Source organism: Poecilia latipinna, unplaced genomic scaffold, assembly GCF_001443285.1.
Source record: "Poecilia latipinna isolate Pla-1442-1.1 unplaced genomic scaffold, P_latipinna-1.0 Scaffold2008, whole genome shotgun sequence".
Taxonomy (NCBI): Eukaryota; Metazoa; Chordata; class Actinopteri; order Cyprinodontiformes; family Poeciliidae; genus Poecilia; species Poecilia latipinna.
In genome coordinates this window covers 71,580-92,108 of record NW_015114624.1, presented here as the reverse complement: position 1 = coordinate 92,108, position 20,529 = coordinate 71,580, and the positions used below count along the sequence as shown (strand labels likewise).

Genomic DNA, 20,529 nt, shown 5'->3' with positions numbered 1-20,529 from the left:
CCCCCCCTGGTGTCCTCAAAAAAAAAAAGAGGTGAAAAAATATTGTTAAAAAAAAAAAAAAAAAAAAAAAACAAAAAAAAAAAACTTCATTTAGTCTGGTAGTTTTAATGGTTTTGACACGAGGCCTCAGCTTGCATTGTTAAGTTTAAAGTGAGGAATGCACAATAGGGGAGCAATGAGGAGAAGCATGCATTCTTTGCTTTCTCTGGCATCTTTCTAAAAGCCTTTGAATACCTTGATACAGATAACTGATCATGCCAAGTTAGGTATTATATTATTAGGTGAAATTGAAAATTATAGCTTAATATATAAAAAGCCCATGTGGGACAGTGTGGATAGCATTAGAACGAGTGACAGTAGACCTGGTCGTAGAGAAAGAGGAGGAATAAACTGCTCAAGCAGAGAGGTATAAGTATAGAAAAAAAATCACAGCTCACATACATGAAACCTGTAATGTGTTTTTTTTTTTTTATCCAAATAAAGGAAGTATTTCTGAATAGCAAAGAAGAAGAAAGCTGCCTTGCTTGAAGACATCAGCCGAGGAGCTTGGTCATGGTTTTCTGAACGCCTTTCAGCCACGAAGAATGAAAAGTCATAATTCGCAAAGTGCCCATCAAACCTTTCCCACTCATAAATAGTTGAAGGACACAGTAAATCTTTTTTCTATCTTGTTGCCTCCCTGAATTTATTGACCAGGAAAAGCTTTATTGAGACCCAAAGTCAAAAGCAAGGCAAAGAAGTGGAGCACGTTTTCGTTTAAATCTGTCAAGTCTCATAAACGCATAGTAATTTATTCACAGCAAAATTCCTTGACTTTCACAACTCCGGCACGACACGACAGGTGCATGAGCCAGTTGCAAGCGTGCAGAATGTTGTTCAACCCAGCGGCGTAAAGACTCAGCCAGGTGGACGAGCTCATTTACAACTACAAGCTCATAAACAAAACCCACAATTCACAGCCTCGATATAGTATCTACAATAAAACCCGCGACACCCACCCATATAAGCCTAATGAAAGTTTAATCACAACTAGATGGAGAGATTTTTCATTTCTCAAATTGATTCTAAGAGATGCTGTATGACACCCCCCAAAGCAGTTCATTGCTTCACGAAGTCATTATTCACCCCAGAGTCATGAGGTTATTATTAATTAGAAGCAGGTAAGCTGTCTGCTGTCTTTTTCAGCAGCTTTCAGAAAAATACATTCTGACTGATAATGTTTTATGCAGACGAGTGCACTTCTGACCTTTGAAGAGGAAGGGCATTTCTGCAGTAACGGTTCAATGTGATCCACTTTCTGGCCAAGCACATGCAGAGCAGTGATGAAAAAAAAAATGCAAAGCAGGGGAAAATATGCTCAAATATGCATATGTGGGAGTTAGCTTGGATCATTTAGGGGCTTTTAAAACATAGACTGGCGCAGGATACTCATAAACAAGCTAAATTAAAATGCAAAGCTGGAGTAAAGAGCTGCCTGTTTTCTAAGTTATTTTAGACGTGAGATATTTCAACGTGTTACTTGGAACGACTACCGAAAGTCTTAAACAACTACAGTAGAGAGGAGCTTTTCTGCTCCGTGTTCACACATTATGAGCACCATTCACTTTAATTTACCTGTCATAATTTCCCACCTTTAATGTGTGCTCCTGTCTTGACTGTTTCCCCCTATATTTGATCTGTTCTTATTTAAATTTTCTGGTTAACTTCCTCTTCTGTAAGATTACCAGACTTCTCTTTTGTCTTTAACTTGAAAAGTTTCTTTCTCACAGATTTTTCTTGTCTTATTTCACATTACCTTATTGTAAACCAGTGATGTGTAGCTCTTCTCTCTCCTGCCTTCAGGGAAATAATCATAAAGAGAAACCTTCCCTTCCCCACACTCCTGTCCTTTAATTTAGCTTTCTCTGCTTCTTTGCAGTTTGTTCCTATTGAGAGAATGTTAAAGGCCCATATTGCTTCCATGCTCGCTGGTAGGTTGCAGCTGCAAGCGACACTGTAGTCCTTTTAAGTGTTTTGTATGTGGTCGATTCTCAAAGTTCAGTTTTGCGATTGGTGTTGATCAGCTAAATGGGTTGCACGCAGTAAAACTAGTGGGTGGCTTGCTTCTCTGTATTTGGAGTTTAGAGCTCGATGTCGGGGCTGTTGCTCATTGAGTTGGGTGAGAACGCTTATGTGGAGTGTTTAGCAATGAAGTGCGTGGGGGCTGAGCATCTACAATAAAGAGTTTGCTTCCATTATTTATAACACACAATATGACCTACTTTGCTGCACAGCAGCAACCACTGCTCCATCTCAGTTTCTATCTATCTATCTATCTATCTATCTATCTATCTATCTATCTATCTATCTATCTATCTATCTATCTATCTATCTATCTATCTATCTATCTATCTTCTTGACATAAACTAATAAATTTCAATTAAAAAAATATATAGTAAAACCGATAATGTCAGAACTAAGCGAGGAAATGAAAGGGGAATGTCGCCTGAGTGACAAATGGTAATGTGTATTTTTCCGTGGCTCGTCACTTTTTCCTTCTGTTTGTAGAAGAAAAATGTCTGGCTGATGTTTGAGTCTGTTGTTTTGACCGCAGCTGTGATTTATATCCTGCGCTGCTTGATAGTTTTGTCTTCAAAACAAATAAAACGAGAAAAGCTACAGAAGTCACAATCTTTTGTCCCCTACACCGAATCAAGCCTTTGAACCCAAATGCCTGGTTTAAAGTGTGTATTTCTCCATTTACATTGTTTTTTTTTTGTGACTGATTTGTAGTCGTAGCCTGTCTCTTTCTTTTAAGGAAACACTTTTAAACTTCCAACACGATTGACAAAAGATTCAAAGTATGGAAATGAAAGCTGAAGGATATGAGTGAACTATAAAGTTTCTGTCGTTTTAAGTGACGTCTTCACAACCCTGAACTGAATCTTGCCAAGGATAATAATAAAATTCCCAGGAGTTCAATGTGAGGTGTGGGATTGTCGGAGGGGCTAAATCCCTCACAGATAACAAGGGTTTAGTGCCGTATTAAAACGGAGGCATTCACCTTCCCTTCTAAACTTTATCTGAAGATACTTTTGGAGCTTGTTTCCTTCATATCAAATCAAAAAGCTGCTTCACTCACTGGAAAGGAGCAAGTAGCAAATCCAGATTCTGGGTGCAGTCAGTGGAGCATTTCCAGTAACCCAGACTCAGATACTGAAGGCATCTTGATTTTGTTCGTATTAATGTTACCATTACACCCTCCTGTGACACAAGGTGCAATGACCTTTTGTCACAAGACAATAAAAACGTCTGCAGTATCAAAAATAGATAAGTTCACCGTCCAAATTCATAATTGAGAGAAAAAAAACACCTTCTATTTGTCGTTACGTTTTAGATGTTAAATACTTCATACGATACATGTATTGTAACTATATATGAGACGTAAGCTTTTCTGAAATCAGTAAATATTCGTGTTGGAAACATAGTTAATGGTTTGTGCTTGTAAGACTAGTTGGCGTTACGAAGCTCCACAGTTAAACATGAAATGATCAAAAATACATGTGATAATTTCAACTTCTCTGCTTTATCTTGTCAATCTAGCCCTGAATCTTCACGTCATTTTTTGATTTAGTTATTCCCAATCTAAGTCCGTGAGTAAATAGGTCCATCTATCTCTGTAATGAGCAGTCATCGTGGTCGTCCTTGTGGACACGTTTTACTGGCGATTCTGAAGCTTGTCTGCGAAGCCAAATGATTGATCATGAAGGTTACAATAGTATTAATCATGCAAACAACGGCTTGCTGCCATGTAATGCATCACTGCCAAACCTCTACCCGCCTCAACACATATGTTCACTCTCCAACTCGTGTGGCCAGACAGGCGCAATGTGACCCCTGAAGCTCCACCGGTGTGCGAAACGTCTGCTGGTTGACAGTCGACATTTCGCAGCAGGTCCAGATTAACTGAACCACCAGGTCTTTGCAGAGCTTGTCCTCCCTCCTGCTGACCGGTGAGACATTTTCACATTTGCAACCATGTGCCTGAGTTCTTCACCTTTGCTGTTTTCCGCTATAACGAGAACACACTGGCTCATTTAAAAAAAATAAAAACAACAACAAAAAAAAGAAAGAAATGTTGTGCATTGAAAAATAAGACTTGTAGATATAATCTGCTGACAGGTTTATTTTGAACTTACAACAGTGTGACTGAGCAGAAATTGAGATTTCATAAAAAAAAAAAAAATACAACCTTTGTTTTCTAATTACGTGTCCCTGGTAGGATTCATTTATCACCTATGCGGCAGTTTCGCCTGTAACCTTATACTTCTGCTGCTATTTGAACTATTTGGTCCAGGCGAGCCAATTTTCAAATAACTCTCTGGTTATCATTTTTGCACTGCACCTCTTAGCGCAGTGCCTTGCAAAAGTGTTTATACCCCTTGAACATTTTCATATCATGTTCATGTTCCAAACACTACCTCTAATCAAATAAGTTAACATTAATAGCATAGGTGTAGATATCTATAGTTCAGGTAGGAATGTCTGTCCATTCAGCAACTTTTATGTATTTCACAAATCCTGCTGCTTGGGAAGAGAAACTTGAAGATGGCAGTTATATGCATAAAGGTCAATATTAGTAAAACCTGATGTGGGTGGCAGAATATTCTAGAATAGGATAAAAGTTTGTCTTCTGGCTCGAATCCAATTAAGAATCTGTTGGGGAAATGGTGTGTTCACAAACACTGTCTTCCCATCTGACCTAACTAGAAAAATGGGCAAACACAAAAAAGCTGGCAGACACACAGAACCCCTCCCCCCCCCATCCCCGCAGCTCTAATTGGAGCCAATGTTACACAAAAACATAATGCAGCAGGGTAAACATAAATGAATGCAACGGTTTTAAGATTTTTATTGACAAGATGTGAAAACCATTTATTATTTATTATTTCCTTCTCACTTCATAATCGTTTTCTGCTTTGTGTTGGTTTATTGCATGAAAAAAATCCAATCTGAAGCACTGAGTAAGGAACTGCACACAACATAGCACGTAAATGAAAGTTGATGTGCAGAAACACACTTACAGCATCAAGCCAGTTTGTCACGTTAGTTCAGAATAATCTTACAGAACGCCAACCTGATCAACCGAGGGTTTTGGTACAGGATTTGAATTCGTAACCTAGGTTGTGTTTTTTTAATTCTTAAAAAAAAAAAAAAAACCTAATAATTTTTATCCCTGTGAGGGTAAGTTGGTCTAAATTTGAGAATAAAAGGTGCAGGCTTGTATTTGGACCCAATAATATGACAGTAAACAGATTTATCTGTCCCCGGCCTGAGTTGGATCACAGATGCACAGTCACCTCCAGCAGGAAGCAGAATTGGGCTGTCAGTCGAACAGACAACCGTGAAAGGGCACACAGCCCTGAAGGATATATTAATAAATAAAATACAGCTCAGGGCTAAACACACTCTCTCTCATACACACTCATACACACTCACACACGCACACACACACACACACACACACACACACACCCATGCACATGCCCACACACAGAGCGCAAAGTCTGCCAAAACTCAGACGGTCCAACATCCTCTAAACTAGCTGATGTGCATCAGCCGCTCTATAATGGACAAACACATTTCGCCTCCTTTAAAAGCGATTGGAGTTGGTTTATGATTCAGCCCCGTTCGCTTGTTCCGGAGGCGCTGCTAGGGATGGACGAGCAGCGGCGAAGGCTAAAGATGAAGAACTTAAGATCCACTTCATCAGCATTCATTAATCAGAACACTTAGCCCAGTAAATATAGAATTTGTTTGGGATTAGTTTTAGATGCAAACTTTAAATGAAATGGTACCATTACCCTAATTACATTTTTATAAATGACCCGGTTTACAGTATCTCGTAGCGTTGATGGATTGGCGGGTCGAGTGTATTGTTTCTTTCACTCTTTCACTGTCATGATTGTGATCTAGTGTTCTGCTCTGTTGTTCTGACACGTTCTCCAGTCTCGTGTCCTTTCTATTTTCACCGTTGCCTCTCATTATTTTGTCCTTTTCTCTGTCCCCTTGACTTGTGGCTGAGAAATAAAATCGCAAGATACAAATCTTCTCATTTCTAAGACTCCAATAATAGCATAATTCTGTGTATATCTCTGTGGTGTGTGTGTGTGTGAGGCTCTAAATAAACAACGCATTTCTCAATAAGCCTCAAATGCTGATAATTATTTTTGCACTTAATGTTGTTGCTGATGTGGATTAAGGCAGATTTTTGAGGGGGCTGATGTGCAATTAATCCATCCCTATGTTAACTGCTGATCTTTGCATCCTTGCTTGTGTTTCATTTTTATTCTGCAGGAGGTGTTCACACCAGAGTGCAGGTTTAAGGAGTCGGTTTTTGAAAACTACTATGTGATCTACTCGTCCACTGTGTACCGGCAGCAAGAGTCGGGTAGGGCATGGTTCCTCGGCCTCACAAAGGAGGGACAAGTCATGAAAGGCAATCGAGTCAAGAAAACTAAGCCCTCGTCTCACTTTGTTCCCAGGCCTATTGAAGGTATGGAAGTGTTTAAAGCAAGCTTTTAAATATTTAGCTTGTTCTCTTTTTTTTTTTTTTTTTTGCTCAGTCTTAAACTACAGCATCTGTTTGACTGGGCTATTCTAAATGTTTTTGGGGGTTTATAGGAGTATTGGTTCTTCCAGAATGAGTAATTTCTCTATTTGCATTCGCACTGCAAACAGGATACTAGAGCAACACAATGTAAGCCTGGGAGTTGTTACACCAAGGAACAAGGCATAATCATATTTTTCTTACTTCTGGTTAAAAAATGTTTACATGTCCGACTTTATGTTATGTTATAAATTCTATTCCATTGCTTATTGTAACAAATTTTACTAGTTTAAAAATCTTAGAATGTAGCCTTAACATTACATGTAAACACTGTATTGAAAACAAACAAACAAACAAAAAAAACACAGATTTAAGAATCACTTGAAGACAGAATGGCCATGTTACCTGTTTCGACACAGTTTGGCTAAGTGGTATCAGCTGCATGTGTTTCTCTCAGGAGATCAGTCTTATCATGAGAACCTGTCAAGCTGTGTGATAAAAAAAAAAAAAAAAAAAAAAAAGGCTGACAGTGTGTCCTCGTTCCCTTGACTTTTCCCTCTCAGCCTGGTATAATTGTCCCAACCTCACACCTGACCTTGTCTGTGTCTGCATGCCCATCTCTTCAATCTGCTCTCCGCCGTCCCCTTCTGATCACCTCCTATCTTTGTCCTTTTTCTTTCCTCCCTTTTGTTTGCACTTCTGCCACAGTTTGTATGTACCGGGAGCCGTCGCTGCATGAGATAGAGGACAAGCACCGCTCCAGGAAGAGCTCAGGGACTCCCACCATGAATGGGGGGAAAGCTGTCAATCAAGACTCCACATAGCACCAGTTACAGGGACTTCCAGCTGGGGGTAGGAGGGGGGAGGGTCGGCCTCGTCCTGACTCAGGGAGAAGGGGCCAAGTCGGAAAAAATAAACCTCACCGCTCCCCCTGAGAGATCTGGACCTCCATACTCTTTTTAAACAAAAGAAGGCGTGAGACAGCTGCAAGGAGCTATTACTGTACAACCAAGACAACAAAAACAAAACTGAACTCTTGCCTGTGAAAATGTTTTAGATATCTATATATATATATATTTAAATATATATATTCTTGACCAACATTTTATGCAAAACTGAGAAAAAGGCTGTGAAAACAAAGGATTTGTGGTCTCTACATATATTCAAATATCTGTTATTTTTTTATGTTGTGAAAAACAAGCTTTAATACATGTTCAGTTTTCATTCTTTTTTTCCTAAACATTTGTTGCACTTTTATTCTTTATTGTGTTGTTGTTGTTGTTGTTGTTGTTGTTGTTGTAAAAGATATCCCAAGCCATTAGCATTATAACCGTCATGACTATTTTACCGAGTGGGGTCCCGGTTACTATGAGGGTAATAGCGGTTCAGTTCTCTTGACCTTTTTATTCATGAGTATTTTTTTTTCTTACTAGAGCATCTTGAATGCAAGGTCAAAGGTCAAGGCTGAAAGTTACAAATGGTGGGATGTATTTAACTCAGGTGTGTACTGCAAGTTAGACCAATGTGACTCCTGGGGAATGAACTTCCCGGTTTTCCTGCTGTAGCAGGACGGAACTACATCAAGCAATATCATAAAGGGCAATCTAGAATGTTTTTAAAGGACTGTAACAGCGGACTGACAACACATTGCTGTGGCTGGTGTACTAGTCTGTACAAATGACTGACAAAGAAAGTTGCATAAGTTGGTAAGCGTAAGAATAGGGATTTGTCATCTTGCTACAGTTATGACATGGTAAGAAAGACGGGTAGTGTTTGTGCAAAGTCATGTGCGGACTTTACAACAAAGTAGATTTCTCCTGCAGCGGACCGGCGAATCGTCCATGGTGGACTCCGCCTCTCGCCCGTTGACCGCTGGAGATAGGCACCAGCACCCCTTGCGACCGTACAAAGATGAGCGTGTTAGATAATGGACAAATGGACGGATAGATTTCTCTCCGTCCATTTGTTACCCCAGGCCAGTAACAAACCTTATCAGTTATCAAGAGATGCTGTTAGCTATAACAAATCACAAAAATATCACTCCATGTACTGCTTTAGAGCTACTGGACAAATCAAGAAGTTTTCTCTGACTGAAGATTTTATCTTGTTTGCTTAGGGTGAAAGAAAAGCAACATTTTGTTTAGCAGGCTTAGGTGGTGAATTTCTTAACTTCCAAGAATTTTAAGTTCCAGAACTCCCTTTACGTTCATTGTGAAATCACTAGGGATCTTTTAATGCAGACAGAAAGGGTGCCTGACTGTTTAATAAACCACCAGTCTGTCATGCAAATATTTTAACACAATTATTTTTACTGCTTTTCAATCACCATGAAAACCGAAGGTTTGACTGAGCAACCGAACACGAAATGAGCCATCTGTTGCATTAGGACGAAGAGTTTATTTTTCATACATCTACACACTTACAGGGCTGTGAATCTGACTGGTACACCTCATACTGTGTACGCTACTACGCTCATTCCTAGCCTCCTTTTTTAGTTGATCTATCTCAGGAAGTCTCGCAGTTGTTTCGGTGATGGAGCCTGACGTAAAAAAATAAAATAAAATGAAATAATGGCTGCCTATGGTTCAGCTCTCATTGCACAAAGCCGGACGATTTGGCGTGGAGGTGGATGATGATGCGCAGCTGAACGTAGTCATGTTAGGAACGCTGGAAGAAGAAAACGGACAAATACAAAGCATGACCATCACATGACTGTAAACGTTTCTTTAAGTTTGAGGTGAGATCTAAAAATATATATCTATATATTTTGACTTTGGGGAGTATATGTCTAAATAAACATTTTATATGCAACACTTGTTTCAGTATTTTAGTGAGGGTTTATACATTCATATATATATATATATATATATATATATATATATATATATATATATATATATGCTACTGTACATGTGGGAGGAAGCTGTTGGTTGCCATGTTGGTAGTTTGTACAGTTAATAGCACACATTCAACTGCACAGAGCAAGTGGCGGCAGTGGGCATGTCATCGTCATGGATCTGGGAGGGTCTTCCACTTGAAATCCAGGCCCACATCTGACACCAACAAGAGCTAATGGTAGATTAGTTCAACTTCCACTTCACCTCCTGCAATACTGCATTACTGTGAATCGTACATTATGATTAATGTGACACTGAAAGTCAAAAGGCAAGACCAGCATATAAGTATCTTTTTACAGACGTTTATATTGTGTATATGAGATATGTGTGTGGAGTTAAAGTAGTGCATGAAACTGGATATGTACATTGTCAGCCGACAGCAGAATGGGCCGATTTGGTGAAAGAATTGGAGTGAGTAAGGCGGTCAGAAACAGCAAAGCACTTTTTTCTTTTTGTGGGTTTATTGATGTGTGATAGGGGGACAAAGGCATTGAAATAGTTTGAAATATTGAAAATATGATTTAATATTTTTATGTTTGGAGATGATTTCACTGCATTCAAACATACTCATGTATGCATTATGAATTGTGAGATTTAAAAAAAAAATATGCATTGATTCTAAAATTCAGAATGGAGTTAGTGATTGTTTAAGAATAAAGATTATGTTATCAAAAAAAATACCCTCTGAGTGATTGATTCAGCAAGTTATTGATTAATCTTCTTTTTACCGTTTCTCTCTTTCAAATGTTGCCAGGTTCAAAGACACCGTGCCCCCTCCCTCTCCTGCAGGAGAACTGACATTAGATGCACGACTTTGCATTACTTTTCAGTGTTAAATTGGGACACCAGCTAGCATTGCAAGACATTATTGTCTATGAAAAGAAGACAAAGCACCCAATCTCACACTTCAAAACTAATACAGAAACAGACAAACCAAGGTGAGAATAACACTTGACTGGCAGTTTAATTCCACACGCATTTCACTCGTCTGCACTTCAGCCAAGTGCGGATGGTGAAGATCCATCTTTAAGACACCGTTTTATCACAAATCATTCACTGACCTTGCTCAGGCTGGGAAAACATCACCACACCGACAGAGTAACACAACGGCCAACCAGCCGGATAATCGCACCAGTCAAAAGCGCGCTGTAGTTCCTCCATCACATGTATGTTTCACAAACCCTTGGCTTGACTTTTGATTTGTTTCCTTCTGGTTTAAAGATGATTATGTGGAAAAATGCTGTTGTAAGGGTTAAAATCAACGGATTTGACACTGTAATTACTGAACACTGTTGCACAATAAGGTGCTTTAATTGACAGAGAAGAAACAATGTTCTTTTCCGGTTTGGAAAATTAAAGAAAAGCGGTATGAAAGCTAAATTCCAGTAACAATCAAAGAAGAAATTAGAGCAATATTAGCCCATTATTTAGATATATCTATGTGTTCAAAAGACCCTTATATATAGTTTAAGTTTGGTGTTGAGTATTACTCTTTGTATTATGTGTTTTCTGTTCAGCATTACTTTTGTCCCTTAAGGCATACCGCAGTTAGGGCAGTGCTGACGTCAACACCGTGCCGTAGCCAACGTTGCTGATATCTGGTGGGGAAGTTGGGTAACCGAACCACTGTGCTAACACGTGGGAAAGACTTGCAAGATATGTGTGTTCTCCTTATAAGTGTGCGCCATTGATGAGTAAGTTGCAATATTTGAGTGTTTACTGCAGCTAAATGAGTGATTTGAAGTTTATTTGTTTGCTATTATTTCATGCTAAGTCCGAGCTATTTGCTATGTGTGTATTATAGAGCATTGTGTTGAAAATACACATCTATTCTCAGTGGAGCAGAGGCATGGTTATTAGTTAACTGTGGAGTTAACTTGCCTTAGTTTACTTATAAATATTGATTTAGAGGTTTCCTTCTTAGTTTATCTAAGGTATAATGGCATGGTGTGATGTGTAATGATAGGACACCTTGAACTTATTTTCTGCATTTTTGTTTATTCTAGGAAACCACACACACCATCATGTAGACACACATTTATGCCCATCCAGGTTCATTGGATCAATATCTGTGATACAGTTTGGAATACAGAACAGTTAAAGGATCCCGCCTCGTGTCTTCATTAAGCATCTGGTGCACCTCATCCTAACGTCTGGTCCTGAGCTGAATCCTGGCCTGAGTGGTGTTCTGGCCGACACTCCAGGTTGAGAGCGGTGACAAACCTGAACAGTGCCTAACAGTCCTTCAACTTTAGAACAAACTCACTTGCACTAAACATTAGTCAAAACTTTCCTTTAAATAACCGAACTATAAATCACCACACAGAGACGTTTTTATTGTTTTCCTTGTGCTTGTGACGCCACGCATTAAACTATTTTCTTTTAAACACAGAGATTTTATTTCACAGAGCAGCTCCACTGATTGCGCCGATTAAAAAAAAAAACATCTCAACAAATACAATTTGCGACCCGTATCACTCACAAGAAAGGATTTATCTTCTCACCAACCCCAAAATCCAATGTGTCATTTTAGGATGGCGCTCCTTCCCCCCTTAATACTCTGTTGTCATGGAAACAGACCTTTCGTGTCTTCTGCAAGGAGAATACGGAGGAGGAGGAGGATGAATGCTCCCCTGGCTTTTCGGACGTCTCTTGTATTCTCTCCTGCATGTTGGCTGCAGTGCAGAAACAGCAGGAGTGTGTGCGTGTGTGTGTTGTAGGGAGGTTGATGTGTTCTTTTCTATTTTGGAGTTTCCCTCGGTCACAGCAAAGAGCAAAGACGAGTACAAGCCTGCATACAGAAAGACAATGTCTGCTCTCAATGAGAAAGAGACTAAGTGAACAAGAAGCCTAACAAGAGTAAGTTTGAAAGAAACTGCTGAAGCGATCGATTTTTTTTTCTGTTTGATTTATAAATGTTGTTTAGCTTTTTTACCCCCTTTAATATGCTTTAATTTACAATTTGTTTGTATTATGCTTCTTCATATCCAGTACTTGCTACTCCTATTTAGGCAGTAATTTAGAACACAACACTGACTGCTGCTTTTCTTCTGTTTCAAACAAACGTGATATAGTCAGTGATTAATGCAACAAAAAACTATTTTGTACTCTATGATCTGTGAAAAAAATTAATTGCAAAGTGTAATGATAAAATAATGTCTTATTTATCTGCCAAAATCTCTGGAGTGACAAACGATGCTCCTCTCTATGGCAATCTATAGGTCAGACAGTTGTCAGGATAACAAGACTTGCCTAATTAGCACTTGCATAATTTTGGCATAACAAGACATTTTTGGACCGTTTCTTGCGAAAAAGATTCTGGAGCAGTTTTAGAAAACGCTTCCTTCCTCGTGCAACGAGTTGGTTTGTCAAAATGTGAAAGATACTTTCAGAAACTACACATACTACAATCAAAGCTCAGATAATTCTGTTTTTGTACTGTCATCTTCAATTTAGTTTATTTTTACAGCTCCAACTTACAAGTTTTATCAATACATCTGTCCAGAACTGTAAATGATTTTATTAGTATAATAAGCCAAGTTGAGAGAAATAGTTCAATTTCTGGAGACAGTTTACATCAATGCAGACAATTTTACAAGGTCTGTGAAAAATGTATGTGAAATATTTTAATTTCTGTTTCAAGTCACATCATCTTTAAGTGGTTGATTCATCTTCTTGCCATTCAGTGTCAGAGTGTTTTTCTTGTTTTGTTTGTTTTGCACCACTGCTAGAAACTGTGAGCATCCGATGGAAGGTTTGAAGCTTTATATATCTGTCATATAAGTGACAAAACGTTCAGAATATTAAATGACAAACAATCTATTTGGAAAATATCCCCGCTCATATTGAAATGTCCCTTTTTGTGGTTCTATAAAAGTTTATATTCAACTTGTTCTTGTAAAGCAACTGTGCTAACATGGCAGATTTGTAGAATAAGTATTTTGGGACTCCAAAGGTCAACGCTGGCACATTTTACAGCTTCTCTGTGACAGTAAAATCTCGTCTCCAGAAAGCTGTCGCGTTTACTGCTTCAGAGGTTAGATTTTATGTGTGAATGGTATTAGTTCACAAGGTAATTATCTTGCTTATTTCTTGCTGTGTCCAACATCATAATACAAATTGCCAATTACCCTTCCTAGAAAATGAAGACCGATACAATGACAAGAAATCCCTGTTCAGTTTCTTAACACGTGTTTGTTTGTCTTCTAAAGCCTCGTGAGTGTGCAGCAGAAACCCCCCCAAAAAACATTCATTTCCCATCTCTGGCTTTCTTCTTTTGAGCTTTTTGTTTTGAAATGTGCCTGTCTGTGCCTCTGGGATCCCACTTGTCTCTTTCTTTCTTTCTTTTTCCTCACACTACTTGGATCTGAATGAGGGAACTCCTACTTAGAAGTAGGGCGTTCAGTGCTGCTCATTAAAAATAATTAGCCTGTGTTCAATTAAGACTCAGTTATGCTCCTTTGATGTAGCTGGGTCGTTATTTCCCATCCAAATGCCTGAGAGTGATAATAAACGTCTGAATGAAATGAGCTTTCACTTTTAATAGGGCTGAATCTAAACCTGCTGGCTCCGCTGGTTCACTTTATTCAGACCGTAGAGAAGCCTCTACTACACCCACACAGATTTCTCAACCTCTCCACAACATAACAAGCTCTGTGTTTTTCACACTTATGTGCTATTAATTCGTTAAACGAGCTCTCCAGCATGTGCTGGAAGTGGTTCCTGTAGCATGAAAAGTGTCCTGTTGAACCCCTGTAGCCTCAGGAAAGAAAGGATGCCAAGCTAAGCTTTGACTGCGGTTTTGCTCCAACACGGTTCCTTTAATAATTTCCTCTCTCATCTCCTCGCTTATCCTCTTTATGCCTGTCATCCCGTCCCTTCCTCTGCTTTCTCACTCTGCTAATCTTTATTCCCGGTCCACATTCACAATACATCAAACTTGCCTTCAGTTTAAACATGTTGCATCTATTCTGCTTCTGACTTTTTCCCTTAAATGTTCTCTCAGTAATTTATCTTTTTTATGTTAATGATTTTATTTTATTTTTTTTTTGCAGTTCCCTGCAAATTTGTCTTCATTTTACATGCGTACGCAGCTCAGACACAGCACACATCAGGACATTTTTCAAAAGAAATGTCCTAACGCGTATTATTTTCTGCTGAGCTTCATGCTTATTTATTGTTAAGTGCAAGAATTATTGATGCTACAGGGCAATTTAATGCAGGCAAGAATATACAACAAAAAACGGAATGCATGAGCAATATGTATGAGGATGTACATGATGTATATGATGCCATGTTTAGATGTGGTTGGTAATTTTATAACAAATCATAAATACTCAGGGGGATGAGAAGAATTGATTTGCTAAAATTAACTGAATGACATTGAGGCCTAAAAAAAACAAATTCAAAGCAGCTGCTTCTTGATTTGATAAACATCTATGTGGAAAAAGGTCAGATAAACGATACTGATTAGTGACCACATGAATGAGAATGTTGGACCCTTGAAAAAATCCTCCAAAATTCACATAGATTTTTACTGTTGTGCAACCTGGCTCAAACGTACAGCATGTGTAGTCATGAACTTTCCACTCCCATCATGCATTGCGTCGCACTTAAAGAGGCATTATCATGTCAGAAATCTATTTAAAAAATGAAGTAGTTTTAGCACATATTCGGGCATTAAAAATGAATTATTTTCACCAAATATTGAATGAAAGAAATGCTTGATCAATACGCTCAATATACCTCCTAACAAAACATTATCACATTCATATGATATCTTCAGGGCTTTACAAGAACAATGACTTATTTTGCAAAAGGGTCTACAGTTGCATCAGAGTAGAGAAAAAATGGCCAAAGCATGCATTGGTGAGTTAATGGCTAAATGAACGTTACATATTGTGTTTGATTTTTCATTAAACAGATGCACGATTAAACAAATCACTTATGCCTGTAGGTCAGCAGAGCACAGCTGGCCATCAACAGGGTCTGCTGTGTTTTCGGCTCTCTGTCGGGGCTCATTTGACGTCTCTCGCGCAGGCAGGACGAACAGGACTTTGCAGCAACACGTCCACCGTGACTGTTCGTTTCCAGGTCATTACAAATTCAACGCAAGAGCATCTACGCTAGACATTGCAGGCACACGCAATCAAGGTCATCTGCAAATCAACCAACTGCAGGCATAGCAAGTTTCGGGAGGAATGTTAAGAATATGGAAGTTGTCGTTAAAGAATCTAAATCACTCAGACGTTTTTGCAATGATGTGAAATAAACACTACCATAAGCCTTTCACATTAGTGGTGTAACGGAACAACACACAATCTTACCAAAAAATCTTTGGTGTGCTTACATAACGGATCCAACATTGTCTTAAGGCTTTGCGAATGCAGGATCTTTATGCTTAGTACTGGAGCTTCTGAACCCCATATTCTAACATCTGCTAATTATGAAGATTATGCTTTTTTTTCTGATGGCAAAAGAAAGGTGGAATGAACCAAAGTTTTACAATAAGCCTTAAATACCCACTTGAAACCGTGTCGGGTCAAAGGCAAATATCACCTGTATGAAGCAAGTAAAGCCAAAGTACAAACTTACCTGCCTGTAGCTTTCATCAGTCCAGAGTAGTCTCTATAGCAGCTGACATGTAACCACACACGGTTTTAACGACCTGAATATGGCTCTGTTGTTTTCTACCTGTCGTCGAATTATATGTAGCTGAGTTTGAATCTGTCCAGATGATTGAACTGAACTGAAAATAAATAGTCAAGGTCTAGAGTCAGGAAAAAGGGAGCTAACATCTCAACTGACCCCACACATTCTTGACACAATAATTAGACTTTTATCTTCAGGTCGACACTACGGAGACAGTTTTTTTTCTTTTCTGCATCACTCCAGAAAAGTGGAGTCTTATTAAAAAAATCCCTAAACACTCCTGACCATTTTTGATTTTATTTAAATGCATATAGTAGCTGACGCAAAATGTGCAGAGCTGCCAGGTTGTGTCTCATCAACTAGTTCATGCATATCATATGTCTCAGTCCACATAACTCAAAGTATTATGTCACTAACCATTTATAGCTAGTCTGGTTGTTAAGCTCTACTGTAATAGAAGAGCCACATAGTACTGTTTTCCTGAGTTGCAACAGCAGTATCTCTATGGCGGCATTTTATACAAACATTCATGGCAGGAGAAAAGCAACACTTGTTGCGTCAACAATAAACATTCACACATCGACTGTAATGGTGCTATTTTGTTTTAATTTTTGGTGGCAGTTACTATTAAATGTCGGTCAATTGTACATGTTTTCCTTCCAGGACACATAACAGAACTAAATTAAGTTATCAGCTGGGAAAAGAGACGTCATCTTGATTGAGAAAAAACAAAACAAAACAAAAAAATCTGTAGAAATCCAATTTTTGAGCCACTGCAATAAACAAGGAGGACATTAGCAAGCAGCCCAGGATTTCCAGTAGTACTTTCTGCAGGGTCTGCGAGTTGTCAAGCCACTTTCTGCTTCACGCTTCCGAGTCTTCTCTTCTTCCTCTTTTTCTTTGAACTCTTGAGGCAAAACTCCATTTTCAAATTTGGAGAGTTCATGAATCACATTCAACAAGTTCAGTCTGTTCTCAGATTCCTATAAAAGAAAAACAAAACTTGAATGAATAGAATTGTAAGAAACTATTTATAATGTCACAGCCTTTCACTTGTACCTCAGTAAGACAGGGGTACCTGGCTAAGTGTACACCATGCAGCTGTTTTTACAGTAAATAGAAGGGATGAGAAGCTATTTGAGACCAATTTCTAACCTCCAGTTTGACAGTAATTAATAATATTTAAGAGTCAGAAAATAACTTGATTGGGACGTAAGCTGTTGGCTAGGATTTGCTTTCTGAAGAAAAAAAATATTTCATTTAGTTCTGCACAAAACCTCCAATTAAAAGGCGACATGACATGAAAGAAAAATAAAACCTTACCAGAGAGTCATGCGGTTTGTCAAACGGCGGCAGCGAGTCTTGCAGAAGCTGTAGGCTTTCCACAATCTCTCTAGTTTCTACAGTGCGTAATGCAAAACACAGAATGCCAAAAATACACAGAAGCAAGGCCATCTTAACACTGAAAAATCTATTCGCTTCTTCTTTGTGAAAGCAGGTTCCTCGGCCAGACGCCACAGAATTTTCAACTGATGCTCACAACACAGCAAGATCTGTGTTTTATAGAGATCAAGCCCAATAAAGGGAGGAGAAGCGTGTAGTGCAGGTGATGCGTCAGAAGCTTCTTTAACTTTCTGTTCCTCCCTATCAGCCCACTGAAGTGCATACTGTGTAATTTATGACAGCCATTACAGGGGTGACAAAAACTCTAAATAAGGACATTTTTACCATCATGTTCTTTGTCTGTGCTGTGGTGTACATAACCCCCCAGGAATCTGACCATGTTACTAAAGGTCATCCGGATCTTTTCGTCAGTGTATCTTGCGAAATGTTTAAAAACATCTGACAGCTAATCCCTGTACGCAAAGTGCTGCGTTCACTCATGTAAGATAACGCTTTAATGACACTAACGTGAAGGAAACAATGATTTTGTTATCGTCTCTCTGCCATAAAGTCAAATCAACGTCGGTGCAGAAGCAGTTGGACATCTAAAGGCCATAGAGGTCAATTTATCATTAGTTGCACCCTGGTGAGTTTATTCTGGTGATGTCTTTAATGGAATTTCTGCTCTGCTTAACTTTACAGTTGTGACGCGACTAAATTAAGCCGTATTTGTGGAAGGGAGTAATGATTTTGCCATTGTACATGCTTTAAATTGGTAACTATGTGTTTTATTTGTGTGTGTGTGTGTGTGTGTGTGTGTGGCTGTTTTAATCCTTTTGATGCCACAAAAGAATCATATTACAGTTCACATATTGTACAGTGCCATGCAAAAATGATTAAAACACTGAACATTGTCAGATTCTGTCACATTTACATCCACTAACTGCAGTGATTTTTAATGGGATTTCATAGATGCAGGCCAGCTGACAGGCTTTCCAGGGACAAGATTATTTTAGCTGGACCATACACGTTATGGTGTTATGTACTTAATACAAAATTAACTAATATTCACGAGACATGATTGATACTGGATTCATGCTTCCATCTTCTTCCTTACACTCCTCTGCAATTTTTCCAGCTCCTATTTGCCCCATACTGTTTTGTCTTCCTCCTTAGAAATTTTCCTAAGCATTGATGCGAATGAACAAGTTACTGAATATATTGTCACATACACTTTTACGCTTTTCCAATATTTGTACCAGTACTGACTGCTGTATGTGAGGGCTTGCAGTATTAAAGGTATGCGCCTTTCCAGGTAGGCGGGGAAAAGTTAAAGCACTGTGCCCTTCAAATATAAGACAACCTTGAGCTGCATCATCCTTTCAACAGATTGGCATTCTAACCCAATTGTAGTGTGCAGAACTCCGATACACACTGCTTAAACAATTAGCAAGTGCGCTGTTGGGAGCAGAATAATCTTGTTATCAAGGCTGCAGAAGGCAATCTAAAGCAAGAGGTGTTTCCCTCGTAAGACTTTCAACATTCTTACTGTCGTAGGACTTTCAACATTTTTGAAATATAGGTTCTAAAGAGAAGGACTTTGATGCGCTATCCCGAAATTTGATTGTAATATAGGTGAGTGTGAAATTCTGGTCATCACATATTTTCAACTTATGTTCACTGTTTTTCCTGTAAAGAAACTTATGAGGCAGTTTGTTTTTTTTTTCTGATGGCGCGATCAATGCAGAAAAAAATGTCTGTGCCAAACAGCAGTGCTTAAACAAAGACGTCGCTGATGATGTATGGTGCCATTTTGCTTCTAACACTTTACGTCTATCAACAAGGACAGTGGCATATGGAGGCATTGGAATGCCACTTTAGTGATAGTTTTCAGAGTAAAATGTGTAGAGAAATATTACATGGAAGCTACAGTAATATTAAAATAGGCACTGTTAGGCCAAATTTGAAATCTGTGGATAAATGTTAAAGGTATCAGATAAGGATGGTTTCTTTAAAAACAATATTTACCTTCAGATTGAAATTACATTTGTTTGTCCTTAAGAGTCAGAAACAGTATTTTTGACTATATCGTTTTCTGCCATCAGTATTTTTCAAGAGGGATTGGAGAGAGTTGCAGGCAGCATGAGTCATAAAGGTAGCTATATTCCATGCTCCATTTAACGAGCTGAAATTCAAAGGAATGCTTTCAGTCATGGTGTAAGTTACATCATATTTGTGCACCAAAAAGCAAGAACATAGCACTTCCAAGGCAAGCACATCATGTTTATGACATCTAAGTATCAAAGGAAAATCTGTGTCATTTATGGTGAGCCATCTGAGTTTGACATCAAGCAGTGACAAGACTTTTCCATCCCTATCGGCAACAAAAACATGTCACGAAGGTAATTACTTATCAGTTATCTAGCTGTTATTTTAAGGAATTTATATTGAGCAATTTTTTTTGGATATAATTTGTTACTTGTGCATCACAAAGCTTTGCTTGTGGTTATTTTTTCTGATAGTTTTTGCTGTTTGGCTGTACATTTTTTTTTAGTTGAATAGAATCTGCACTTTCACATCTACTTATTATAATTCTGGTAGATATTATAATAAGTGTGTGTTCACAGATCAAAGTATGGAAGATCAATCCTGCCACATTTAAGACCCCCCGCCTCTCCCCAAAAAGAAATAAGTTGAATGCTCACTGAATAAATCACTTAACTGAATTAATGTGCCATTAAAATGCAACAAAATTAAAATTGAAAAGATTTATTACTAATCAATCAAAATATCACACATGAATTACTAGTAAAATTTTAGTCTTTAGCACCCACACATGTTCTCATTTTGCATTTTGCTTTTTAATAACTCCCTGTTTTTTTTTCCATTTTTGATTTACATATTTATTGCCTCACAAATATATTTACAAAAAAATTATTTTACTTAAGAATATTAGACAGTGAACACAATACAGTAAATAAAGCAGAGTAGCAACGTTACATGCTCACT

The 20,529-nt window shown here is 38.4% G+C and overlaps 1 protein-coding gene across 3 annotated transcripts in view; it reads left to right on the top strand.

Moving 5' to 3' along the window:
- The window catches only part of fgf12a (fibroblast growth factor 12a), a 37,079-nt gene extending 26,916 nt beyond the window's left edge, over positions 1-10,163 (top strand). For all 3 annotated transcript variants that reach the window (XM_015016337.1, XM_015016335.1, XM_015016336.1), the window contains 2 exons: positions 6,337-6,535; positions 7,298-10,163. In XM_015016337.1, coding sequence (XP_014871823.1) covers positions 6,337-6,535; positions 7,298-7,413 — 315 coding nt within the window. In that variant the 3' untranslated portion in view covers positions 7,414-10,163. The remainder of the gene's footprint in view (positions 1-6,336; positions 6,536-7,297) is intronic.
- Positions 10,164-20,529: the final 10,366 nt, after the last annotated feature.